The following is an 18,264-nucleotide window of genomic DNA, read 5'->3' as shown; positions in this document are numbered from 1 at the left end:
ACGGTTTAGCAACCAGTTCTTTATGCCACGGTTTGAAACTGTTCGACTATTGCCACTCTTTTGTAACCGTAGCCCTGCGGTAAAAATTATGAGAAAAATGTGTACCTCAGTCCACCCCAATATATTCAAAATTCATAATATTCCATTATATTTTCAAATCTATTACAACATGGTTCAAAGTGTAATGTGAAACGATCTAATTGGAATATGGATAAGTTCATGTTAATATATAAAACTAAAAAATGTTCCCTTTCTTTGTTTATTTTCTTGTATATCCTAATATCCTGATACAATTGTCCAAGGTCTACAAGAATGAGACCACCAACATCTTTTTCTTTTTTCCTTCAGATAGCAATTCCTCATTGCACTAATTAAAAAAGGTATAAAGCTAATCAACTAATCCTTGAGGCTAAAACTTTTCACACGTCAATCTCTATAGCTCCCAAAAATTAGAGGAAAGAATACACAAAACAACCAGAGTTCAAACACCAGATTAGTTTTCCTTCAGTGATCAAGATGGTAGACATTCATTACTTCAAATAAATAATCAGACATCCAAAAAACAATATGAACCAATATGGATCAAATTCAATTTTGAGAAACAAGGAAACATTCCAGGCAGAGGTGTTCTGGTTGTAATTGGCACTTTCAGAGTCGGCAAGCGTAGGTTGCTGCATGTTCCCCAAACCACCAACCCCAAACCCGCCCATGAGCCATTTCAAAGAGGGCTTAACCAAATTAGAAAACAAAAGCAAAAAGAGACTGAGGTCAGTGAGCAGTACAACAAAGTAGGATCATTCCCTCTACCAGGGCGAGAGATTCTGCCAGACATTCATTCTTTATCTAAGCCCAAATGACAAATAACAATGTAACTCACATTCCTTAAACAACAGAATTCACAAGCGATTGTAAATTTGCATCGAGGCATAGCACATATCAATATAAAACTGGAAAGAGCCCAAATACAAACCTTCAAAATTAGGCTTGGAATGAACCCGTTTCTGGAGTCCAGGGATGCGTAGTCAAACTCGAAGAAGGGTTTGCGAGGATGAAACAAGATTTCGCCCATGATCGACGGCACTTAAAAGGTTTGCGTGAGGGTTTGCGAGGACGGCGCGCACGAAGGTTCGTCAACGGTGAGGAACAGAGAGGCGCAGACAACTTCGTCGATTTGAGAGAATATGAAACGGTGGAGTACTGTTACGTTTGTGTGTGGGGGTTTCATAAAGTGTCCGAGTAAGTGGATTCCCAGGGATATTATGATGTGAATGTTATTCCCAGGCATCTTTTAAAAAAGTGTTTGGTTGATAAATTCAATTCCCAGGTATGTTTTTAAAATTTATTTAATTAAAATATTTAAAAATATAAAATTTGAAGTAAAAATAAAAGTTAGTGGGAAATAACTTACATTCCCATGGGAATGCAAGATACCCATCCTTGAACATGGGAATGAAGTTTGGAGAAAATCAATGTAAATTACATGCCTGGGAATCCACAATACCCGGGAATATTTTTTCTGAAACTTGTACCAAACATGAGAATGTTACATTCCCAACCTAACTTACCCGGGAATCTTTAAAGATCCCTTCTACCAAATGCCCCCTAGAGTGATTGAGGGTTAGGTTAAAGTCCCTAACTCTGTTTCAGCTTCGATTTTTTGCTCAATGTAATATAGAAGCTCCAAGTCCAGCCACGAGAACAAAGAAACGAGGCTACAGCCAAGTTGATGCACTGCTGAATTAATAATTTTGTGAGGCAATGAAATGCAAGCACAAATTAATTATAATATTAATTAGATAAGAAGCAGTTACCTTATCACGCGGTACTGCTGAATTCTTTTGTTGCTTAAGCGAAACAAGGATTCAGATCAACACTTGCAGCTGTAAATAATCATAAATTATATTTAAGTTAGAGTATTATTAAAAAAATGAGACTATTCAGAAACAAAATAACATTAGTTAGCCATGTACTTAACGATTAGATTTTCAGTTTATAGTCAAATGTTAGAAACTGCAGGGGATAGAATCATAGAATTCATCAAAACTCTTAATAGTAACTATAACCATTTAGAGTGTTTAACTAATAGGATTGTGCTGTTTTAACATCAAACACTAATCTTATACTCCAAATTATATTAACATTTTAAGTCAAGTACAAGAGTAGTACTACTAATACAAACCTAACCCAACAACACTCCTAACATGTTATTAGAACTGACCCTCAATATGTGCATAAAGTCAATAACTAAATGAGAGGATAAAAATAAGCTTGAACTTCAATCTCTTGAAAGCAGATTAGCAGAGGAAAAATGACATGTCTATTTAAGAAACAAAGCTAAATAGTATTAGGACATAGGAGGAACCTTCTAAAAATGTCTCTTTCAAGAGATATACAATAGTTACATCCTCAAGAACATTATTCTCACATAAAACCTCATGCTATACACGTTACCAATCCTAAGATACATTAAGGCAAATCCTTCATGACCAAAATCTATACGTTACCAACACTCCTAACATGTTATAAGATACATGTCTATTTAATAGTATTGAACCAAAAGACCAAAATCTCTTGATAGCAAATTATACCCTATAAGTTACCAAATATACATTAAGGCACTTGAATTTGTAGAGCGGCAAACCAAAACAAATGTACCTGCCATTCTTAATAATCCTAGTACAAAACTTGCAGCAAGTTTTTTTTTGGTAAGCAAATATTAAATATATATGTGAGTACTACTAGGTGTACCCAAAACCAACCATGTACAGATGAAGGAAAAGAGGAAACAGTGCAGCTGCAATAGTTACTGCTAAAACATAGATACCACCCCTCTAAGCTTAGAAATAGAGTAAAAATACAGAACCCCTATTTCCATGTCTCAGACCACAAAAATCAGATTAACAAAATTCCTAGTCCATGACTCAGACACGCACAAAATCAGTCCTCAGATAACAACATGACAGTACCCATTTCTAGGAAAGGGCCTATTCTTTCTTAAATCTAAAAAGCCTAAGAAATAAAGAGATACATAGCAAAGAAAAAGGTCTAGCGTGGAAGAGAGGAGAGCTGGATTTGGCACCCCAACCCTTAGATTTCACACCCCCAATTTTCGGATTTTCGGGTTCTCAATTATTTCGGAATCTTATATTCCGAAATTAATTCATAATTTGTAGTGCAAAATACATGTAACACCCCACTTTTGAGTGAAAAAATACTTCGAAAACCTTATTTCCGAAATATTTCGGAAACTGGGGTGTCATTTCTAATGAGTGGGGTGCCAAATCTAGCTCTCGGAAGAGAGCCAACACACAATTTACAGCAATAACAAGTCAGGAGTAAATTAGTAATTCAAATCCATGCCTACTCTCTTGCAGGCTTAGCACATATCAAAGAAAAAATTAGAAAACAAACCTTCAAAATTAGGCTTTGAACAAACTCGTTTTTGGAATCCAAGGAAGAGCTGTCGAACTCGAACAAGGGTTTGAGAGGATGATACGAGATTTCTCTCCAAATCGCAACACAAGGAAGGTTTGTGTCACGGTTTGAGAAGAAGGCACGCACAAGGAGATGTTGACGGCGAGGAACGGAGAGATGTCGTCGACGTCGAGGGTGGAGAGGAAGCAGCGCTTCGACAGTGGAGAGGATGAAATGGTGGGTACTGTGTTTGGGGGGGGGAATTGGGTTTAACACCCCAGCCCTTAGGCTTCCCGCCCCACTTAAAGTGGGGAAATTACCGGAAACCCTCAGGATTAATATCGGTAAATGATTTTCCGATACGTATCGGTTTATCATTTACCGATTCGTATTGATATAACAGCATCAGATAGGTTTTGGAACATAATTTTCAAAACTCATTTCCCTCCCCAAATCACTCCCTCTTCAAATCTCTCCCAAACTTGCGTTCGGTCCCATCATCATCAAAGCTTCCTCAAAGCTCCGGAACTCCCATTCCAATACATTCAAAAGGTAAGTTCCATTTTTATTGATTCTCTCACATTGATTGATGATTAGAGGTAGTTGATGGATTATTAGGTGAATGTTGAACACTAGGGTAGTTGATTATTGATTAGAGGTAGGTTTTATTGACTGAAATGGCATGAAACGGTCATGGGCACGAGTGGGTCGTTTCCAGTTCTGGTTTCTGGGTTACTGTAAAATCGGAAAAACATTTTCCGATTCTGTAATGGAAAATGTTTTTCCGATTCTGTAATGGGAAAACATTTCCCGATTCTAAACCAGTTTAAGGCAGTTTAAGGCAGTTTTTTTAAGCCAGTTTTTTTAAGCCAGTTTTTTTTAGTTTTCCTCCATCTATTTTTTTAGTCTACCGTCCATCACCTTCAACCACCAACCTTTATCATCTTTCGTACGTCGTCCTTTTAGCCTAAAAGGACAACCTGTCTTTTGTGTTGACGTTCCTTCAACAAGATCCGGTTCTCTGTAGGGAATATACGCACCATGCTTCTCACACCCCAGAATGACATATTCTTTTCTTCCCTTCGCACCACTATCAGACTTTGTTGTCACCAAAACAAAATTATTTGCCATAGAAATGTCGCGAACCCATTTCATAAGATCATCTTTCAAAGGGAAACGCTGTTTCAGGATAAACAAGGCATAAGGCATAAAACAAGGCATAAACAAAGCAAACAAAGCATGCAAAAATTTGTGCAATGAGTACCTGATCAGTATGATACAAATGAGAGACATCTATAGATATAATCGGAGGTTCAGCTAGTGATGGTTGCTCCTCTGGATTATCATTTTCCAATCCAGCAGCATGTATCAATTGTGATTCACCAAAGAAAAATGACTCTGTCATCCCTGGAACAAAAACGGTAAATCAATAACCGACCATATAACGGTAAATCAAATTCCGACCCCATAACGGTAAATCAAATTCCGGTACTATAACGGTAAATCATTTACCGATTCAGTTCACGATTCAGCAGCCTAAATTACCAACTTAACTAACTAAACTAACTACTTAAACTAACAACTAACTACTTAAACTAACTATAAATAAAGTACCAAAGCTAACAACACTTACCAGAAGTTAAAAGCTTTCCCTTGGTGGTGGTGGTGTTGGTGGTGGTGGTGGTGGAAATGTGGAGATGGTGGTGGTGGTGGGAAGGTGAAATGTGAGGGAGGAGTGGAGTAATGGAGAATAAGGTAGTTTGGGCGAGTTATGGGGGGCTGGTGGGGGGTTGTTGGAGGGAGGAGTAATGGTGGAGGGGTTGGTGGAGGGAGGAGTAATGGTGAAAAGGTGATCAAACTTCCAGATTACAAATCGGTAAATGATATACCGATACAATATTAGAATCGGTTAATTATTAACCGATATTGTTCTTCGTGTTCTGGGTAATGGGATGAAGGTGTTCATACTGAGGAACAATAACGGTAAATGATTTACCGATTGGTATTTTGACATCGGCAAATCATTTACCGATGGGTAGTTTTGGAATAAAAAAAAAATGCTGGGGCGCGTAGCCTAAAGGGTGGGGTGCCAAACCCAAATCCCGGGGGGGGGGCTTTCACGATAGTGCTTAGTGTTAGGTTAAGTTCCTAAATCTGTTTCAGCTTCTAATTTTTTGTTTAAGTTAATAAAATAAAATAAAAACCACAAGGTTTTGGCCGGCCAAATTTTAATAGGCTTTGCCCACGTTTTAATTGATAAATCCAAAAGGCGCGGTTGTAAAGAGTGGAATAAAGGGTCCGCGGTTTGCAAATCGCAACCAGAATGTGGCCATGGGTATCAAGCCGTGGCTTATAGAGTATAGGCTACGGATGCCTAATCTCGAAAATTATTTTTTGCAAAATAGTCCTACGCTTCTAGAACCGTGGCCTATACAACTTTCAGGCCACGGTTTTTCTGGCCGTGGATCAGAACAGCGTGGCTGAAAGTCAATTTTCGTTCGGATTTAGAAGTAAAAATCATGAAATCCGAAACAACCCAAACCGTACATGTTTGATTGGTTCGAACATTTTATCACCCTAAATTCGAACCAATCCGGTCCGATTACACCCCTAACCAGTAGGCAATAGCTAAATATTTTCCATTATTTTAATAAAAAAGTAAAAAAATAAAATAAAAAGGATGTGTGAAATGAGAGTATTTTATCTTCTGGAAAGAGTCGATGAAATAACTACAAAAGCTAAACCACATCTTCAATAGTTGGTACTTTATTATTATTTTTGTTAGTCGGAAATGCCACATAAAATATAAGATACACGCAAGGAACTAATGTACATTTTTCTCCAATAGTATAGTTTTATTTTTATGTCCACCTAATTTTTATTTAAATTTTAATATAAACTCAATACAATTAGTTTTTTTTAAACATAATACAATAAAATTAATATTGAAAAAATATAATATAATTAAAATTTAACATAATTAATATAATATTTACTTTTGGGCTAGACCACATGATCTACCTCACTTCATCAGTCTTCACTTTGGTTCATCTCATCAGTCTTTTCTTCTCCTTTTCATGGTCCAGACTCATCGTGCAACCTCTCTCTCTCCCTCTCCTCCCTTTCACACATTTCTCAGATGAATTGAGTGCAGGGGAGCGTCGGCCAACACCAGATCGGACTGAATCAATACTCATTGCACAAACGGTATAAATAGGGGGTCGACTAAAAGTGCAATTAAGCATTTTTTTATTCATGAAAAGAGAAAAGTAAGAAAAATTGTGATATCTTACTACATGAAAACACATGTATTTTAGATGTTTAAATTGTTGTACATATACTCAAAATCTACTAATAATGTGTTTGTTTCATGTGCTAGATAAGCTAGATTCTCGTAAGAGTTATAACACAAATTTAAACCTAAAAAAAGTCATCTATGAGAAGCGAGTTTATATCCTACTAGGATAAAAACCATATACTCAATTTGAATTAGACATTCAAATAGAACAACTTAATTAAGTAATTAAAATTGACACTACACTTCAAACCAAATCCTCCGGCAATGAATATATGTTTTCTGTTTTAATATGTCAACTAGTAGACATTAATCCAAGAAAGATATCATGTTTAGTTGTATTATAGATTATAGATGCCTACATTGGATGCTTGTGATACCAACTACTCAACCAGCACCCTTCAACTTTGTGAGCTGGTCTAGCCTGGCAAAAGCACCTTCGAGGTGATCTCCTTGGCAGTGGCACCATCATTGTTTTGACATCCAATATTTATATAATCTATTTTTGAAAGCATATATCTCACTCTTTTTCTACCTATAAATACTTGTTATCTTCTTTCTCATTTCATTCAAAATATAGTAGTGGACATTGTATCCAAACTTTGTTTGTTCTATACACTTGTTCACCTCTATCGAATCCTCTGCTCTGTTATGGCGTTCTCAAGAACTTTCACTGCCACATCACTTCTCCTCTCCCTTGTCCTTCTTCATATGGCAGAAGCACACCAAACGGTAGAGTTTGCTTTCTCTGATCTGTCCTTCTAATTATAACTAATTAGTTACTGAACTTATAGCATATATTGATAGTTGTCTACACAATTAAAATAGGTGCTCTAAGGTAAATAAGCTTGTAACTTTATAGTAGTTTGTGATTAAAAATTGTGTAACTTACCGTAAACTCTCTAATAAGTTTGTCGCTAGAAAACTTACCAATTAGTCAAATTAAAGTAGTGTATCGTACACTACATAGTTAACTTGTGTATTTGAGTGTCCGGTGCACAAAGCTACTACATGCTAGTAAGGCTTTCGATCATTTAATTTAGTTTTTTGCATGCAGTCTCACCTTATTTTTTACAAGAGACTATTTCCACCTTTTTAGACTTGAACTAGTTTTTTTTTTATAAGCTTTAGACTATTTCCACTTTTTTAGTCTAATTTATTTTTTAGAGTTGAACTCGTGATTTATAAATTTGGAGCTCAGTTACTGGTGTATTCTGCATGTTTAGAAATTCCTCTACATTGATTATAAAGTCAAAATTAATGATGGGAAAAAGATACTGTGTGTAGTATTTATCTTCTGGCTCTGGGTGTTAGAATTAATTCTGATAAAAGAGAAAAAAATTGTGTAGCTAAGTAATAAAATGAATTCCAATGAAATAGAAGTGGGTCTAACATGCAATTAGAAAACTCTTTAGGATTTATTTTCCAATTGCACCCACATTAACCATTTTCCTTCAATTTACAGATGAGCTATGGAGCAACAACGCCAACCCCTCTTCCCCAACCAATAGGTAATGTCACAAATATCTTTACCTCATAAAATTTTTCTGGGTTATCTTTGACTTGCAATAGCTATGTGTCTCTAATTAGTTAGTTTTTAAGCACATTTTTATGCACATGCATGTATGTAGATTGTGGAGTGGCTTGTGAAGGAAGGTGCAAGCTATCATCAAGACCACGTTTGTGCAAGAGGGCTTGTGGGAGTTGCTGTGCTGTGTGCAAGTGTGTCCCTCCTGGCACTGCTGGCAACCATGACTCCTGTCCTTGCTATGCTAAACTCACCACCCACAATAATATTCCCAAATGCCCATAATTTAATCAAGGATTGTTTGAAGTCTTGGATTAAATGCTTCTGTATTGGAGGAAATAAATGTGCTAGCTTTGGCAAATTAATTCTGAATATTAAAGAATATTCTGGTTGTCCTTTCATTTAGGTTGTCATCACTTGCTATTTAAATTCCCAAATGGTCTAGCTTATGTAAAATGAATTCCTGTGTTGGTGCTGGGAAACAAATGTACTTTGTTTGGCAGATTAACTCTTGAGTTTTATTGAATTTTTATTCTGATTGTCACTTTTGTTTAGGCTATTAATTTGCAGAAATATATGGCTATTCATAGTGTCATGCTATTTTGAATTTGGTTAAGTGAACGATTGGTGGTTCAAGTAATATATATGATATGTCTAATTTCTCTTAGGTGTTTGAGTTTTGTAAATAGAAAAAATCTTTATCGCAAGAATTAATTTTCATTATGATACGAATATTTCTGACTCGAATATAAAGGCCTTCTGTGATGGATAGGTACATTAATGAAAGGGAAAAATGGGCAAGCTTTAATAACCTCGTTTACATGAACTTTAAATGATGAGCTAGAATCATACTAGTAATGTTTAGATCACCACTTTGATCAGATGTACAAAATAAGAACTAACAAGAGGTTTGATCTGGCTAAACTGGTGATCTAGAATTCAGTCCTTAAATACACAATTATATTATATATTTGGAGTGGAGATTTTATTATCCATAATAATCCTTCCCACCTTACTGGACCCTTTTATAGTGATTACATGTGCTTTAGAATAAACATAGGCTAAATCTAATTAAAAGAATTTTGGGTACGATTGCTATTAAATCTATCGCATATCATATTTGTTAACCATAGACTAAGCTTAAATAGTCGGAACATCTTACATCTACTTGGATTTCTGTCTCTAAGTGTTGGATTACAAAGCACATGTACAAATAAATAAATTCAGTACTATTGCACTTTGGTGGCTGAGTTTGACGAGAATGTGTGAATTGAGTTGTACATCACATGATCGTTAATATTATTTTATTCAAAAAGTATGGTGGACATGTAATGTCACAACTCACAACCACATTTTGTTTTGAAAAAATTGATAAGAAGTTGATGTAGATTTTGGTCCAACTACAATTTTTTATTTTACTATTATCTAGATCTCACAATACCACATATATTTATAATTTTTATTTCCACTTGATTTCATCTAAAATTTAATATTTAAATCAATACGTTATTTTTTTTTTTGTCAAAATTCAATACTTCAATTAAGAATGGGATGATAAGAGAGAGCCTGTTTCAAAAAAAAACCCAAACATGTTGATCAGGAAGGAGTTCAAAAAGGCAAAACAGGTCAAGCCGGTCAAAAGGGGCCCAAACGGGCAAAAAACCAACTTTAGTCGGGCCAAACATGTTAGAAACCAACTCCAACATTGGAATAATCGGCTAAACTGGGCACCCACTATAAAAATCCATACCTCACTCTCTCTCACTTCAAAACACGTGTTTCATCTCCCTCTTCTTCAAGAATCCTCTCCTCTGAAACCCTACCTCTCCTCTATCGCCATTTTCTCTTCATCTCAGCCCGTGTTTCTTCCTTTTCACTCAACTCTCGTCCTCTCTACCCTTCGTGGACACCCACCCTTCCCTCTCCATTCCTCTCTTCAAAGAAACTCACCCAAAACCCTTTCTTATCCCTTAAATCATCGAAATACCTCTTCTTTCTTCATGAAATCTGACATGTCCTTCCCTTCTTGTTGTCTATTGGTCCACGAATCCCTCTCCCTTCTTTGTTCTCACATAAACACCCTCCTCTCAAGTCCACATTGGAGCAAATCAAGTTGAAGCACACTTCTTTTTCACAAGATCAGAGTGAACCGTAGCTAGATTAAAGGTTTTTTACACATGCAAGGCGATCTGAGGTATTTTTCTTCTATTTCTCTATTTCTTTTCTTCTTTTCTTGTTGCCCTGTTGCATTCTCTTGAAACCCTCTCCCCTCCCTTCCAGATCGGAGCAAAACGAGTTGAATCATGCCAGATCGGACCCATATTTTAATTTGTTCAGATGAATTTTTCAACCAATCAATTAAAGTGTTGAAAACAGAGTTTTGCAATTTTTTTTGTTCAACAAAACATTTTTCAATAAATAAAAGGAGTGGGCCTGGATACCCACGACCTAGAGGCTAGTACAGACCAGAAGCCACTACTGGGCAGAAATTCAAGAAATCCACGGAAAGTGGAGAAAGGGAAAAAAGAAACAAAGACCACATGACTCAAGGCCTAGTCACATGACAAGCATGCATTCAATAATGCACTAGTAGACATATTCCTTGACAGTACACTTCCCACCCACCCACCCTAATTAAGAACTATGCACAAATTATTTTGGTGGTTGAATGGTTCTTCAACAGGCTCAAGATACAATTGTGATCATCAATAGCTTGTCCCCTTCTGCTTCTTTCCTCCAGCCTCTATCCAGTTTCATGCCTCTTTCCGCTCTCATGCACTACCCTTGCTCTATGCAGGGGCGGAGCCAGAATATAATTGTGGGGGTGACTAAGACTAAATGATATGTTGCTTAAAAAAATATAAATTTCCACAAGTATGATATATTTGTAGCAAGCTTGGCAATACAAAGACTATTGAGCTCTCTATATTTGTAGCTCTCAATGATGAAATAATTTGTAGTAAGCTTGAATTTGAATTTGAAGAATTTCTTGTACTTCAATCCACTCCACCACCGAGAACAAAATCAGTTCAAGCTACAGGCCACCCATAACGCATAACTCCCTCAGCCATTACAAGCATTCCAAGCATAGTCTTGGATTAGTAAAACAAAACATTTTTCTAACGGCCAAAAAACGAAATTGAATTAATGAATGAGAAAAAAGCACTTTAGGGGTGCTTGTCCTGTAACAAGAAAGAAAAACAGGGGAAGAAGACCTTCCACAGAAAAAGAACGCAAAGCACAAAAAATACAAGTAGAAACCCAGCAAATAGAGGTGATCAACAATCCCACTAACCAGCGAAGGCCCTATTGAACAGACGCAAGCCAATTGATTTCAAAAGGAGCCCCACCAAGCAAGACACGAAACAGAGAGCGACTAGATGCCAGGGGTGACTATGCGTTAATAACCCATCTTCAATATTTTTTCTTTGAGAAATTCTAAAAAGCCAGGGGTGACTAAGCAGGGGTAAGTCACCCCTGTGGCTCCGCCTCTGGCTCTATGTTATCTTCCCTGGGAGGGACTACTTCTGGTGTAGTTCCTCTCAGGTCCCTGCTATCTCAAGAGTACTGTTAGACCGATTCAGTCCCACCCCCACCCCCCTGTTCTTGCTCTTCTTTAGATCCTTGGAGGCACATTTCTTGCATCCTCATCTAGATCACAAGAAATTATGTGAGGGGGGGGGGTTGCACATCCAACTATGGTGTAGCCTATTGTGGGAGCTAAATTGGGCCACAAAGGTGAGAAACTCTGTTCCCTAATCTGGAGATCCAAAGAAATTGGCAACGTTGGAATTGCTGTTTCAACTTCTGGATGTCTTATACTATAACCTTGGTTTCCCCCATTTGCTTGTTACTTCTGCATGCCTCTATCACTTGAAGACAATAAGACTCAAACTGGCCGGACATTATCTCACCCAAGATTGTGAGCAATCAAGATCCCTTCCCTTAACGCCAAGGCTTCAACAACTAGTGGAGATGGGGCTTGCACTTTTCTGTGAGATCCAAAGACCAAGCTGGCCCGATCATCCCTTACTACTGAAATGTTCCGTTTAATTTTGAAAAAAAAAAGAAGGATAAATGGAGCAAGAAATAGAAAACAATATATATATATATATATGAGGAATGCTAACTTACTGCCACTTGATTTTGTGAAGGAGTAAGTTAGTACCCAACACCTTTTTAGTTGGACAAAAACTCCAACTTTGTATCAACTTTGTGCAAATGTCGTCCCTACTCTATTTTCGTCTATGTTTGCACCCTCCACGCTTCTCAAACGTGCACCGTATGCCCCTCCGTCACTCTGACGTTAAAAAATGGACGACGTGTCTGTTAAATGCCACGTCATCAATTAAAATTCATAACTTGAAAAAAGAGTGTGGGGGGATTTGAACCAAAGACCTTGAACTAGTAAAAAACTGTCTTTACCAGCTGAGCTAATGATATATTGGAAATTAATGAACACAAATATATTTATATCATACTTATTCTTCATCCTTCTTAAAATCATCCATCTTCCCCTGTTCTTCATACCCACTGATACAAACACACACACTTGGTGTTTGTTCTTTTGAAAAAACAATCGCTCACTCACACACAAACACACACTCTTGTTGTTTGTTCTTTTCTTCTCCCTTGGCTTGCTCATTCATGATCATCGCTACCCAATACCCAGTTACCCACTGCTTCAAATTTTGATTTTTTCCTCACAATTCATCTTTCCAAACATAAAGGAGCTTCTATACTAGTCCCAGCATTTCACCTCCATCTTCAAGTTTTGCACATTGGAAAATGGGTATCTACAGTTTTTACCCAAAACCTTGATTGGCATTCTCCTTGGTCGATTCTCATGTGCAGGGTGGAGCAATCTCAACCTGGAACTGAACACTCAATTGTGACCGAGAACCCATGATTCGAGTGCCATCATCAGAAAATCAAAATCATAACAGAACACCCACTAACTCAAAATCAAATTTTGAAGCAAGGTAACTAATGTTAGGAAGTAATACAAAATAGGCTTTTAGGGTTAGCCTTTGTGATGTGTGATTAAGTCATTAATCATTAGCATTAAAGTTGTAATATAGTGTTGACTATATAAAGAGTAATTAGTGCTTGTAATATACACGGAAAACAATAAAGATTTTTACCCCACTTTTGACTCTTCTCTCTCTCAGCATTAACTCTCTCTCTCTCTCTTAGTTCGTTTCCTTCCGTTAATCAAATCCCAACAAACTGGTATCAGAGCTTGAAGATTCTTGGCCCATGAGCGACGACGCACCACCGTGAACGACGGTTTCGGCGAACCTCTCCATCTTCTTCGTTTCGCCTCTTCGTCACGCTAGTGACCTAGAATCTGGAATCGTAGCCACAAGATGACTACGACGAACACCGGCATCCCTACGAATCTTCCAGTCCTCAATGGGAAGAATTGGAATCGCTGGAGTGTTCAGATGAAAGCGATCATGGGGTTTCAAGAAGTATTGGAGATTGTTGAGTCTGGGTTTCCTGTTCTTGGAGAAGCATCCACAGAGGCTCAAACTGCAGCTCACAAGGAGAACAAGCGGAAGGATTTCAAAGCACTATGTCTCCTTCATCAAGGTGTTGATGAAGCCCACTTCGAGAAGATCTCTTCTGCGAAATCTACAAAGGAAGCATGGACGATTCTTGAAACTCGCAACGAAGGGGCTGAGCAATTAAAGAAGGTTCGGTTGCAAACGATGCAGAGACAATACGAATTGATGCAGATGGATACGAATGAGAAGATTCCTCAGTTCTTCAATCGGGTGATTACGCATACAAATGCTATGAAACTGAATGGAGAAACGATCACCGACCAAACGATTGTAGAAAAGATTCTAAGAACTCTAACCCCGAAGTTTGATCATATCGTGGTTGCCATAGAGGAATCGAGGAAGCTTGACACTCTGAAAATAGAGGACCTTCAAGGTTCTCTAGAAGCACATGAGCAAAGGCTCATGGAGAAATCCACAGACAAGCCTCAAGACCAAGCGTTGCAGGCTCAAACCTCCAAGAAAGGAGGCTACTACTCAAGAGGTGGATACAAAGGTGGTCGAGGAAAAGGAAAGGATTCCAGAAGTGATGACAAAGGTGGCAATTCCAAGAATCAGTCACAGGATCAGGATAAGTCTGATAACAATGGTGATGATTCAAGGGGAGGTTCAAGCAATTGGCGAGGGGGTAGAAGAAAGTTTGATAAGAAGAAGATCAAGTGCTTCAACTGTGGAAAGATTGGTCACTTTTCCTCTGAATGTAAAGCTCCACCTGGTTCCAGTGACAAGAGTGACAAGAAGCAAGCTGAAGCAAATCTTGCCAGGGAAGACCATGAGGTAAACTCTAATGAAACACCACTTTTGTTGATGATGGTAACTAGTAATGTGCTAGATGGTGATGATAGATGGTGTTTAGATTCTGGTTGCTCAAATCACATGACTGGTCATAGAGATTGTTTGATAAATTTTGATGAGAATAAGAAAAGTAGTGTTAGATTTGATGATGGTAGAATGTTGAATGCTGAGGGTATGGGTGATATAATGTTCAGTGATAAAAAGGGTCAACAAGTGTTGTTAGCTGAAGTCTGGTATGTTCCTAGCATGACTAGCAACCTGATTAGTTTAGGACGGTTAGTTGAGAAGGATTTTGACATTAGCAAGAAGAAAAGAATCCTGGAAATCTTTGACCCTTCAGGAAGAAAGATTCTAAGAACTAAATTGTCCTTAAATAGAACATTTCATGTACAACTTAAGGCTTTTGAATCACAATGTCTAAATGCCTCAGTTTTAGCTGAGGATGCTTGGCTATGGCATTGGAGGTTTGGACATTTGAACTTTAGGGACCTGAACATGATGAGGACTAAAGGGCTGATTACTGGCCTTCCCTCACTTCAAGTTCCTAACAAGGTTTGTGATAGTTGCTTAATCAGCAAGCAACCAAGGAATGCTTTCAACAATCATACCTATTCCAGAGCAAAGGATATACTTCACATAATATACTCAGATGTGTGTGGTCCTTTTCCTGTACCATCAATTGGAGGCAACAAGTACTTTGTCTCATTCATAGATGACTGGAGCAGAAAGATCTGGGTTTACTTGATAAAGTTCAAGAGTGAGGTCTTTTCCATTTTCAAAGAATTTAAGAGCCTAGTGGAAAAGCAATCTGGAAAAATGATAAAGATACTCAGAACTGATGGTGGGGGTGAGTTTACTTCAGGAGAGCTTGAGAATTTTTGCAAAAAGCAAGGGATAATTCATGAAGTTACTGCACCCTATACTCCACAGCACAATGGCATTGCAGAAAGGAGGAATAGAACCATTTTGAATATGGTTCGCAGCATGCTCAGGACTAAATCATTGCCACATAGCTTTTGGGGTGAGGCAGTCTCAACCCTAGTGTATGTCTTAAACAGATGTCCTACCAAGAGTTTGCTAGGCAAAGTTCCAGAAGAAGCCTGGTCAGGAGCTACACCATCAGTCAAACACTTCAAATTTTTTGGCTCTCTTTGCTATAGACACATTCCAGATCAAAGGATACAAAAACTAGATGACAAGAGTGAAGTGTTGGTGTTTGTAGGGTATAACTCTACAGGTTCTTACAAGCTATATAACCCTGAAACTCAACAAGTGATATTCAGTAGAGATGTCATCTTTGATGAATCAAGTTCCTGGGTAGATATCAAAGGTTCATCTCCAGCTACCACTAATGTGTTACTTGACTGGGAAGATAGTGAAACAACATCAATAGTAACACAAGAACTAGTACAACAGGAACTACAAGGGACACTACCTCATACACCTCCATCTAACAAACAACCTTCAAGACTCAGGAGTCTACCATCTCATCTCAGAGACTATCAACTATTCACTGATGATGTTATCTCTAAAGAAGGTGAGCTTGTTCAGCATATGGCATTACTAGCTGATACTGAACCAGTTAGCTTTGAGGAAGCAATCTCAAATCCAACTTGGAGAGGTGCCATGGAGGAAGAACTTAAGTCAATCCAGAAGAATGAAACCTGGGAGTTAGTGTCATTGCTTGTTAACAAAGTACCTATTGCTGTTAAATGGGTTTTCAAGAAAAAGCTAAAGCCTGATGGAACAGTTGAAAAACATAAAGCTAGGTTGGTTGCCAAAGGTTTTATGCAAAAGGAGGGTCTTGATTACTCTGAGGTTTTTGCTCCAGTAGCAAGACTAGAAACTGTGAGATTGTTAGTTGCATTGGCAACATGGAAAAGATGGTCATTATGGCAGCTTGATGTCAAGTCTGCATTCTTAAATGGACCATTAGAAGAGGAAGTATTTGTCAGGAAACCTCCTGGATTTGATGTCAAAGGCAGTGAAGACAAGGTTCTCAGATTGAAGAAAGCTCTATATGGCCTAAAACAGGCACCTAAAGCTTGGAATAGAAGAATTGATACATTTCTTATCCAATCTGGTTTTGTAAAGTGGTCAGTAGTGCATGGTCTATATGTCAAGACATTATCTGATCAAGGTGCCTTGTTTCTCTGCTTGTATGTTGATGATTTACTAATCACTGGCAGTAGCTCTTCTGCCTTAGAGATTTTGAAGAATCACTTAAAAGGTGAATTTGAAATGACTGACTTGGGAACTCTTTCTTACTTCTTGGGCCTGGAGTTTCTACAGACTGCTAAAGGGTTGTTCATGCATCAGAGAAAGTATGTGATGGAAGTTTTGAAGAAGTATCATATGTGGGACTGCAATAGTTCTGAGGTTCCAACTGAGGTGAATCTCAAACTTGATAAGTGTGTTGATGAATCTTCTGTGGATGGCACTGAGTATAGACAAATGGTGGGGAGCCTAAGGTTTATTTGTCATACTAGACCAGAAATTTCATTCAGTGTAGGCATGGTGAGAAGGTTTATGAGTGAGCCAAAGCACTCTCACTTAGTGGCTGCCAAGAGAATTCTGAGATACCTTAAGGGTACCTTGTCCCATGGCATCTGATTTCCATTTCAAGAAGAGAAGATTGGGCTACACCTTGTAGCCTATTCAGACTCAGATTGGTGTGGTGATTTAGTGGATAGGAAGAGTACTATGGGCTACTTATTTGAGTTTTCTGGAGCTCCTATTTCATGGAGTTCAAAGAAACAATCAGTAGTGGCTCTCTCAACTTGTGAAGCAGAATATATCTCTGCTTGTTCTGCTGCCTGCCAAGCACTTTGGCTTCATACTGTGTTGTTGGAGCTGAAGATTGATGTTGGTGACCATGTGGACTTACTTGTGGACAACATGTCTTCAATTGATCTCTCTAAGAATCCTATAGCACATGGTCGCAGTAAACATATAGAGACCAAGTTTCACTTTCTTAGAGATCAAGTCTCAAAAGGGAAGATCAAGATCAAGCATTGCAGAACAGAACTTCAACTGGCTGATATCATGACCAAACCTCTGAGAGCTGACAGGTTTAAGGAGCTAAGGAAGTTGATTGGTGTTACTTCCATTCAGTGAGAAATCTTATAGCTAAGATGGTGAAGTAGTGGATAGTGATGGCGGGTTTTTTCAAGCATGTTTCATGTTGTTTTTTTACTGCTTGAACTGTTAGCTATTTTGCATTATGGGGGGGGGGGGGTGTTAGGAAGTAATACAAAATAGGCTTTTAGGGTTAGCCTTTGTGATGTGTGATTAAGTCATTAATCATTAGCATTAAAGTTGTAATATAGTGTTGACTATATAAAGAGTAATTAGTGCTTGTAACACACGCAGAAAGCAATAAAGATTTTTACCCCACTTTTGACTCTTCTCTCTCTCTTAGTTAGTTTCCTTCCGTTAATCAAATCCCAACAACTACTTTGCTCGGTAATGGGTATCACAAAGTCGTAAGGGAATTGGTTATGTGCTACAATAGATGAAGGGAACAACAACGAAGTGAAAACAAAAAAAAATTGGAATTGTGAGAAGTATTTAGAAAAGGGAATTTTTGGAGGGTCGAGGAGTTCTATTATAGATTTGTGGGTTTAGATCAGTGGGTATGAAGAACAGGGGAAGCATGATGTTTT

General features: G+C 37.9%; 1 protein-coding gene and 1 long non-coding RNA gene across 3 annotated transcripts; one reads left to right on the top strand and one right to left on the bottom strand.

Annotated features, from left to right (window-relative positions):
- Positions 1 to 432: 432 nt before the first annotated feature.
- Positions 433 to 5,512, bottom strand: LOC130714539 (uncharacterized). Of its 2 annotated transcripts, none has more exons than XR_009011337.1 (4): positions 5,048 to 5,512; positions 3,412 to 4,821; positions 1,812 to 1,880; positions 433 to 1,734 (listed from the first exon to the last, which is right to left on the bottom strand). It is a non-coding gene; the product is annotated as an uncharacterized LOC130714539 (long non-coding RNA). The 2 variants fall into 2 exon arrangements; XR_009011336.1 differs by having other exon boundaries at positions 433 to 1,731.
- Positions 5,513 to 7,267: 1,755 nt separating this feature from the next.
- On the top strand, positions 7,268 to 8,781 carry LOC130711958 (snakin-2-like). The gene is made up of 3 exons (XM_057561763.1): positions 7,268 to 7,441; positions 8,175 to 8,220; positions 8,341 to 8,781. Exons 1-3 carry the CDS (start codon positions 7,361 to 7,363, stop codon positions 8,520 to 8,522), a joined length of 309 nt encoding a protein of 102 aa, XP_057417746.1. The 5' UTR covers positions 7,268 to 7,360; the 3' UTR covers positions 8,523 to 8,781.
- Positions 8,782 to 18,264: the final 9,483 nt, after the last annotated feature.

Source organism: Lotus japonicus, chromosome 4 (assembly GCF_012489685.1).
Source record: "Lotus japonicus ecotype B-129 chromosome 4, LjGifu_v1.2".
Lineage (NCBI taxonomy): Eukaryota > Viridiplantae > Streptophyta > Magnoliopsida > Fabales > Fabaceae > Lotus > Lotus japonicus.
The sequence above is the reverse complement of the archived record's forward strand: the minus strand, read 5'-3'. Positions and strand labels throughout refer to the sequence as shown.